General features: G+C 37.1%; 2 protein-coding genes across 3 annotated transcripts in view; one reads left to right on the forward strand and one right to left on the reverse strand.

The window, feature by feature from the left end:
* The window catches only part of LOC107084179 (ras and Rab interactor 3-like), a 12,675-nt gene extending 6,415 nt beyond the window's left edge, over nucleotides 1-6,260 (forward strand). The window contains exons 4-6 of the mRNA XM_015373890.1: nucleotides 1,028-1,100; nucleotides 1,206-1,297; nucleotides 4,862-6,260. Of these exons, the coding sequence (XP_015229376.1) occupies nucleotides 1,028-1,100; nucleotides 1,206-1,297; nucleotides 4,862-6,063 (1,367 nt within the window). The 3' untranslated portion in view covers nucleotides 6,064-6,260. The remainder of the gene's footprint in view (nucleotides 1-1,027; nucleotides 1,101-1,205; nucleotides 1,298-4,861) is intronic.
* Nucleotides 6,261-7,988: 1,728 nt separating this feature from the next.
* The window catches only part of dpp3 (dipeptidyl-peptidase 3), a 16,180-nt gene continuing 14,472 nt past the window's right edge, over nucleotides 7,989-9,696 (reverse strand). For both annotated transcript variants that reach the window (XM_015373859.1, XM_015373858.1), the window contains exons 18-19: nucleotides 8,553-8,715; nucleotides 7,989-8,450 (exon numbers count right to left, since the gene is read on the reverse strand). In XM_015373859.1, the coding sequence (XP_015229345.1) occupies nucleotides 8,308-8,450; nucleotides 8,553-8,715 (306 nt within the window). In that variant the 3' untranslated portion in view covers nucleotides 7,989-8,307. The remainder of the gene's footprint in view (nucleotides 8,451-8,552; nucleotides 8,716-9,696) is intronic.

Consider the following 9,696-nt stretch of genomic DNA (forward strand, 5'->3'; position numbering starts at 1 on the left):
GCTCCCGGGAAGCAGTGTGGGGATAAGGGTCTTTTGCTCAGGGAGCCAGAGTGTCAGTCTGTGGGAGTGGGGCTTTAACTCAGAACCTCTGGATTCCAAGCGTAATGCCCTAACCACTAGGCCAACACTCCCCTCACTGCTCCCCAAGGGGATGGGTTAAATGTAGAGAGCGAATTTTTCCCATTGTGGGACAATAAAGGGATATCAAAATATTTAACTGATGTAGGTCTAGCTTTAATTAAGGCAAACACACTTTTGATTGCATGATTGTGATAAGCTGATGCAGTGCCAGGACGAGTTTCCTGCCTGGAGCTGCACTTGTTTGTTTTTTTGGACACCACAGCCTAGTCTTTTTCCTTTAAAACACCATCCACTCAGTGAAAAACGGCGTTTTCAGCAACATGCTACGAGGAAGCTTCTCTGGACTCAGTTGATGAGCAGATAGGCAGGTTAAATACAGGGTAATCCCGGGAAAATACCTGTTATTATAGGCTGCAGATCACCGAGGTGGAGGCTCACCTTCTAGCAGGATAACAAGCATAAACGTGGAACTGAAGCTGCAAATATGTATTTAGAATAAAGCAGATTTATCTGTCAGACTGGACCAGTCAAAGGAAAGACTTTAATCCAACTAAATAACTGTGGCAAGACTGGATAATTGTTGCTCACGTGTAATATTTATTGAACCTGATGCAGTTTCATCAGGGAGGAGGCTTCTGTTAATGCATTATACTATTTCTAAATCTAAGTTTAGGAGCTTTATTTATTGTTGACAATTATTTATTGTCTGTCTAAAACAGGGTCATATCTTTGCGCTACTAACTGCAGTATGTTTGACTTGGATATCTAAGCCAAAAGTGTCAATAACACATTGCTTCAACATGTTACTGCAATAATCTCACATCGGAAAGATTTTTGCAACCATATAGTTTGTTTTTAATTCAATAGGATTTTATAGATATAATCAGTTTAGGAATCAATATGATAATTAAGTCTTAACACATTGTTATACTTGTCTTATCAACAGCTCTGTCTCTGGAGAGTTCGGCCATCAGCTTTCCAGATCTCCCAAGACTAATTTCATTTTACTGTGTCAGCAGGTAAAGAAAAAAGTCAATATGCTTTTTCCAATATTTCATCATCGATCATGTGGTAAACAGGTGCCACAGCTACTTATGTGATTGCATGTTGTCTGTGTGTCTCAGAGATGTTTTACCTTTTCCTCTGGAGCTTCCTGAAGCCATTGCGAGGGCGGCGTCACACAAAGAGCTGGAGTCCATCTCCCACATGGGAATTGGTGAGGGAGTGACCTGTTTCCTCACGGCGGATTTTGCAACCTAACCTTTGATTTTCTACTGCTTTGAAGAAGGAGTTCATTTACATGACTCACTGACAGACAGTTGATCTGGATAGTGAACACACCCTAGTTAAACTGCAAAAGAAAAACAGCTACATCAATATAAATGTTAAAAACTTAATATAGAAAGAAAATGTCTGGTAAATAACAATAAACCTATATTTTAAAGCTACTTATGTAGCTGTATATAGGTATGGAAGTAAATCCGTGTCGCTGGGATTTGAATTAAAAATGGCACTGAAATTTAAATGTTGTATGTTTGCACTTAACACTGTTTCAATGTTAAAATATATTCAGAACACATTTTTGACCAAAAAAAAAACAAACAAGCTAACGCTAACTCAATGGTGAGTTTAGTATTTTCATTTTTCTGTAGTTGAGTTAGCGTTAGCTTGCATGACCGGCTCCGTCATGCTGGTTTTCCTTCAGTATGAGCGCCGCAAGCGTCACGTCACATGACTAAGAAAACGTAACGGGATTGGCTGGGTGTTGGACACCACAATCCATTGCTAATGTCTGTGACCTGAAGTAACCCTTCCCTTTTTACACTGAATTTAGACGCCGAATTTAAGACAGTGAAATAGAGCCAGTTGAATCTCTGGAGGCTAAAAATATTGAGTTTGAATTTTGAAACGTTGAATTTTTTTATATACTGATTTTTATAACATTGAAAAATTAAACTGAAAAATAAGTATTGAAAATGTAATCACTTTGTAATAGTAATGTGAATTTTTAGCTTGAAGAGAAAATAACAAATTAAATTTAAACTGTGTAGAAATAATGACAATCAATTTTTTGGGGGGCCAAAAATGTGTTCCGAATATATTTTAACACTGAAACAATAAGTACAAACATACAACATTTACATTTCAGTCGCATTTTTAATTCAAATCCTAGCGACACAGATTTACTTCCATATATAGGATGTACACCTAATACTGGTTAAGCTGTCCTATTAATACATGTGTAACAGTGTTTGCTACGCCCTTTAGCCAAAACCACTTAGGCTTACATAGGATAAACAGATTTAGCTTTGAAATAGATACCAAAAAAGATTACAAAATTAAACTTTACAAAAGGAAACCGCTTAGTGATAATAGAAAATATATATATACAGTATATTGGACAGTTATGAGATAATGTAACATTAACATTGAAGGAGGTGCAGGAATTTCCGCCTTTGTTTTATAGGTAAGAAAAAATATTCATACACCTAACAAATGTATGGCAAAAGGAGAGACTGACTGACAGCCCTAAAATGATTATGCAAGATAGCAGGAATAGAAATGTGTGTAAAAGTATTTGCACCATTCCAATTCATCAATAGAAAATATTTACTAGCCATACAGCAATCAGCTCCTTGCTGCCACTTTTTTTCCATTCTGATGTCTCTTTGCTGATTTGTTTTTGGTGATCAGCTGCAAGTCTGAAGGTTTGAAGACCTGCTTGCCATCACCATCCTTTATAATTCCAGCCTTGTATTCTCTAAGAAATTTAACCTGGACTCACTTGACAGAAGACAATTTTTACTAAAAAGGAAAATATAACTGTAAGTCTAAGTTTTACACTTAACCATATTAAAGATTAAAGGTATAGTGGAGGATGTTTTTTTTTCTGGGTGGATAAAAAATAAGCGGTCCTTTTAATTGTCAATCATTCTGGTGATATGTTTACGTAAGGCCGTCCTACTTCCTTGTCCCTATTTTCACTTACCAGTGGTTAGTCTGACATAGTGGAAAAAATTGCAAATCTTCTTTTGGAAAGTAAGATTGTATGAACCATGCAAACAGCAACTTTTAAACAGAGCGTACACGAGAAGAAATCTTGTGCACGCTCTTGCACGTGTTTAAAAGGTGATCCCTCTTGGGAGCCGGTACAGAGTTGAGCATGTGCATTTTTTTTAAATGGAGAGGGCTTATCTTTAAAAAAAAAAAAAAAAGCGAAAATCCTCAACTATAGTTTTAAAGCTTCCTCTATTTTCTATAAAGAAAGCAGAATCCAAAAACATAATTCTTTTCTCCCATAGAAAACATTAATACCAGGCTGAAATCTTCCAGAACCTAATGGAAGCATGATTAGATCTTAATCCCAAAATGTACATTATTTTAACACTGAGCATGATTAACAGGTATACCTCAAAGACATATTGAAACATGGTAGTTGTAGAATCGTGCAGCTGGAATACTTTTCTTTAGATGGATCTGGGTTTTTGTGGTGCAATAAACAAACCATAATATAAAACAAATAAAACCATTATTAAGCAGTGAAACACGGGTGATTCAGTCGTTTTAATTCAGTGATCTGGAGTTCATATTCGCCATCAATTACTGTCTGACTGAATTCTTTGTCACATTTCTTTCTGACCTTTAGCAAATTCCATACCAGCCATTTTTGGCTTGAATGTTTCTGTTTTAAACCTAAAAACAATATAATAATCTTGGGTCCAAAGACCTTAATCTGAAAGGAAATCGATTAGGCACACATGGAGCGTATACTAACAGACTTTTTTTTACTTTTTAATATTGTTTCCTTCTAACTACGACTTTTCAATTTAAGCATACAGTTTAGATGTTACATTATATGTAGAAAAGGTTTTTCTATCTCATTATTTCTTTAGAAGAGCAAAATATTTGAGAAAAGATGTGAATTTTTGATTGCCATTGCATCCTGAATATAGATATAATCTTTCCTATTTAGAAAAAAATATTAATTTTAACCCTATAATGCCAAATGTATCATATTTGATACATACAGTTTCTGAAATGTTTTGCGTCTGACACCTTTTGCATAATTTAATATTAAAAACTTTGCTCAAAATCCTGTTGTACACAATCAGATATACCTGATAACAGCCAGTAGAAGACTACACAAAAAATAATCTTGACTTATCGCATAGTAATAAATTATTAATATCAAAAATTTATTTCTGTTTTTTCTTTTTACATATTTTGTTAAAAGGGCAAATAAGGACTTCAAACCAAAAAAAAGTAATTTTCTGTTTTGTTTTATTCTTGGATCGGGCTTTAAAGGGTTAACAACAAAATAATAGAATTATTTTTAATAATAAAATTTTTATTTTATTCACCAATGAGACTATTTTAACTGGAACATCCATCCATCCATTTTCTGTCATGCTTATCCCAGGCAGGGTCACAAGGGGTGTTGGTGCCTATCTCTAGAGGCGGAGTCCACCCTGGACAGGTCGCTAGTCCATCGGGCAACACAGAAACAAACAACCATTCATGCACACACTCACACGTAAGGAGATTTTAGTGAAACCAATTAACCTAACAGTCATCTTTTTGGACTGTGAGAGGAAGCCGGAGTACCCAGAGAGAACCCACGCCTGCACATGGAGAATATACAAACTCCATGCAGAAAGACCTCCGGGCTGGGAATCAAACCCGGAACATTCTTGCTGCAAGGCAGCAGTACTACCCACTGCACAACTGAGCAGCCCTTAACTGGAACATTTACTTTAATAACATCCATTTTCTTTTCTAGAATTCTGGCGTTCCCATCTAAATGTACGTGGACCACGGGAGGCTCCTAAAGCCAGAAAAGAGGAGAAGCAGCCAGATGCTGCATCATCTGCTATACCTGCTATCCTACAGACCGACTCTACAGCTCAGCCAGAGTCTGGTCTCCAACCGGATTCAGAGAACCAACCCAGTGCAGCTGAACCCCACTCAAACGGCACCAAATCGTATTCAAATCCAACCCTCTTCCAGGAGTTTTGTCCAATCACAACGCGCAGCCCCAGAGAGCTGGACTGCGGCTCAGGCCAGGGCGCCCTCTGCTTCATTAACCCTCTCTTCCTACAGTCGCAGAGTGCTTTCTCCAGAAGGCGAATGTTCAAACGCAGCCTAAAGGTTCGAGTTTCCACAGAGACGTCCAGCTTGCTCTCGCCTCCGCTCGCTCCCCCGCCTCCTCCACCCCTCATGCCTAAAACCAAAGGGAGACGTAAAGGTCTAAAAGCAGGAGGCTTTGTTAAACCCAACGGGGATACGTTTCATGTTGCTCAGGTTGAGCCACCTCTCATTGAGCTGGAGGAGGAGCCTCCATCAGGAGATCTTTCCTTAATGTCAGACATAAAGGAGGAGGGCCAACCGGAGTGTGGAAGCAGCACCACTGAAGATGACAAACAGGAAGTACCTGCAGCTCTTTTAGATGACTACTTGCACCCTAATCCTGTGATCAGTGCTCCCTCGCTCTCCCCTTACCAATCACCCTCCATTTCTCCAAGAGCACCTCCTCTTTTCCCTAAAACCAGCTATTCCCTGTCTCCCCGCAACTCTCCCAGTGCTTCCCCATCCATTTCACCTTATCAGTCGCCATCTTTATCCCCTAAAGTACCTCTGTCTCTCTCTCCATACGACTCACCAAACCTTTCTCCCTCTCCCTCCCCTGTAACCGTGCTGAACACCTCTGCACTGGCAGAACAAGACTGCTGTGCAGATGCTGCTCCTTCAGGGTCAGGGCAGGAGGCTGTGAAGGAAGTGACGCACACAGACAAGAATACAGAGGATGATGGAGAGACAAAGCATTTGAATGAAGAGAGAGAAAAAGAGGGGATGGGTGTGGATTTAGAGAGAAGTGCTGAAGATGATGGCTTCAGTTCCGTCAGTGATCTCAAAGAATCACTAGAGACTCCTTCTCAGTCACCCCATAAACCGGACATGGTAAAAGAATGCAAAGAGACTTAGGCTGTTTAGGAATTTTAAAGTTATAGCATTTTTTTTTTGAAAGAACAGAGATTGCTTATATAAATAATTATTTAATTGACATGATTCCTTTTCCTGAGCTCACGACTGTTAAGCATTTGTTTGCTCTTGGTTTTTAATGAGGGTGCGTGTCTCTTCCAATTCAACAAAGCTAACAATTGTTTAAATGTTTACTAAAATACACAGTTTTTTTTAAAAATAAAAATCCTCTTTAATCTATGAAGAGATTCTTGTTCTTTCCAACTGTAAATAAATGAAATCCTTAATGAATTGTATTATTTTTATTTGATATTACAATATTTATTCAGAACATTTTGATCTAAGCCAATAAAAGTGAATACATTTAATTATGATATTCCAAGCACCTAAGTTAAATTTCCAATAAAGGAATATAGCTTTTAAAATAGTTACTTTATAGACATAACGCTTTTCATCTATGCATTACGTGAACATGATGACCTTTACGTAGACTATTCCTCTCTTGCAGATAAAAACTAAGCACTTAAAGTTCTTTAATGAGAGTAAAAGATAAAATGTGAATTTAAAGAGGATGTTTAACTGGCTATTATTCATCATAGAGTTCTACCAGTACTTTCATCTACATTGTTCTTCAAAATACTTCAACAGTAGTAATCAGAGATGGGAAGTAACGAAGTACAAATACTTCGTTACTGTACTCAAGTAGATTTTTCTGATATTTTTACTTTACTACTTATTTTTATGGCGACTTTTTACTTCTACTCCTTACATTTTTACACAAATATCTGTACTTTCTACTCCTTACATTTTAAAAAATTGTCTCGTTACTTTAGTTTTGAATCATTTCAATGGAGTTACCGTTATTATTTTTCACGTCATCAATACCAAATTCAATGTAATTGGATGGGAATCTACGTTGCATTTGACGCACCACTACAAGATGAATCGACAGATTCGGCGGTATTCATTCGCGGGAAATCATTGCAGCTTGTTGGCGGTGGCGTTAGCATAGCAGTATGGACGACAAGATGATTGAAAATGAACACAACGGAGATCTAGTCCTATTGGCAGACATCCATTTAAAATGTAGGCAACGGCATGAAAAAAGTGGTTTCTACTTTTACTTTTACACTTTAAGTAAATTTACAAGCCTGTACTTTGTTACTTTTACTTGAGTAAAGAAGTTTAATCAGTACTTCCACTTTTACCAGAGTATTTTTTAACACAAGTATCTGTACTTGTACTCAAGTACGGAAAGTGAGTACTTTTGCCATCTCTGGTAGTAATTGATACATACCTTATTCCATAGAATCATTTTTTCACAATTAGACTAAACTTTATAACTTGGGATAACTCCGTCAAAGAAATTCTGGTTCCAGTAGCTTATTAAGAGTACAAAGAGTTAATGGCAATATGCCATTAAAGTTAAAAATACGACTGACAATATAGAGTAAACATAGTACCAAAAAAGCATCAAAAAAAAAAAAGAAGTTGTAATGTCCTGCACTATGTTTCCGTTAGATATAAAAATATCATCACAGTAGAGCGCTAAAGGAAGACTACACAGTATTTGACTAGGATTATTGCATAATAAAAGCACTATTTTGTTTTTATACATTTTGTTGTTATGTGTACTAGTTAAGGCTGAAGTCTAGAGCAATAGAGGAACAAGTCAGGAAAAAAGTACTTTAACTTATTACAATAAACCAGAAGACTAGGGCCAAAAGGAGAAAAATAGGTAATTTTCTAAATTCTGATTGTTTTCTTATCTTTCCGATGTTAAAAGTATGAATTGAGATTAAATGAGTTCATTATTTATATATGAATGAAACAATCCCAACAATTCTTTATGTGAAAGTTTGACAAAAAAATATTTAAGGTTAAGTCAACTTCAAAGAAGAAAGTATAAAAAACCTTAAGAAAAAAAGAGACATTTTCTTTATTGTTTTTAGCCACCAATCAGCATAGGTACACAAAGTCAAATATCATGACAGAGGAAATTATTTAACTAAAGAAACCATTGATTTTTCCAGGTAATGCAGTTTTTATTCTCATTAGAAAACATGTCAAGTGCCTCTACCAAAGAGATCCATTTCATTACATATTAGCTCAAAATGATTAGATACACATCGTATGGCTTATTCATTTTAAGAGTTGAATTTTTCACACTTTAAACCTTTCGTAAATCTTCAGCATGGGAAACTTGACTTCGGAGGCCATTTTTTAAACAAGAGGATCAATCCTCCATCAACACCAGCAGGAGGCGTCTGCTTTGTTCAGATCCAAAAGGGTGTTTTCCAGCTGCTCTGCGTCATCTTGGAAGCGTTCGATGAAGGAGCGAATCAAACCTGCTGCGCTGCCTTCATATTCCACCAGCTCCACATTCTCCCCTGGAAACCACAGAGGAACGTTAGCTAAATATGGAAACTAATAACCAAGTATTACAGGCAAGATCTGACTCCTGTTTGTGTCGCTGATATATATATACTTACCGATGATTCTGGTGTTGGCCTGGACAAACATTTTGCGCGCCTCTTTCCTCAGCAGCACGATCTCCCGCAGACGCAGGAAGTTGTGAGCTCTGGTGTCGCTGACAGTGGAGTAAGCGTCATAGAGAGCTCTGCCTCCTTCTACATCTGCTGTAGACTTTAAGATCTGTAAATGGGTTGGATTGGATCAGATCAGGCCTTTTGAAGGATTTAAGATCTCAACAGGGTGGAGCTGTGGGGATACTTTGATTTCCAGTAGTGGCCGATAACTGGGCACACGGACATTCTGGTAGACCAATTTAAAGCAGGAGTTTAAGGTTCCAGCAGGTGAAGGACCCCAAAGACAACCAGAATCTCAAGGTTTAGGATGTCAAACCCTCATTTTTTTATTATAAAAATCTGTTAAAATCTATTTTTTTTCTCCACTTAAAATTGAACTATTTTAATTGCTATCCTGTATAATCCAAATAAAATGTATGACTTTGTTTTCTACAAGATGCATTTCAAAAGGTTTGGGCAGAATAAATACTTAATTCATGAATCTTCAATTGTTGATTCAAATTTATGTTTTTAATAATTTACTAGAGTTGGAAAAAAAAGAAAAAAAAAAGGATGGCAAATGACAAATTAGGCCCAGGCAAAAAAATGTATTCAATGAATTAATTAACTTTTTTTTTAAACGGGCGTTTATATAAAAAAAAAAAGAAAAAAAAAAGGAAATAGATTTTTTTGTATAACGCCGCAATTTTGGCTCTCCGGAGCTTCCATAGGTGGAGTATTACTCCCACGTTGTAGTTCAGCAAGCGAAATCATAGCTACCGAGGAGAGTGGGGGATTATTCTTGAAAAAGGAATAAAATCATCCGTTGTTTGGAACTGGTCTGAGTTTGCTGGTAGAGTTTGCTGGTGGTATTTCTAAGGATGCATAACATGTCTATTGTGGAAAAAATTATTTTCATTTGTACTGCTGTTTGTTTGTCTTAATGTGCACAATAATAAGTAGAGGAAAGAAAAAAAAAAGGCGTATAATCAAGCTGGTGAGCATCTCGGGTGAAGTGGATGTACCTGCAGTTTACAGAGGAACCTGTGGATGGCGTCCTTGCCCACAGTGCTGATCTTGCTCCGGTCTAGTGTGATCCGTGCGTCGG

This window comes from Cyprinodon variegatus, unplaced genomic scaffold, assembly GCF_000732505.1.
Source record: "Cyprinodon variegatus isolate N-32 unplaced genomic scaffold, C_variegatus-1.0 Scaffold94, whole genome shotgun sequence".
In the NCBI taxonomy this organism is placed as follows: Eukaryota; Metazoa; Chordata; class Actinopteri; order Cyprinodontiformes; family Cyprinodontidae; genus Cyprinodon; species Cyprinodon variegatus.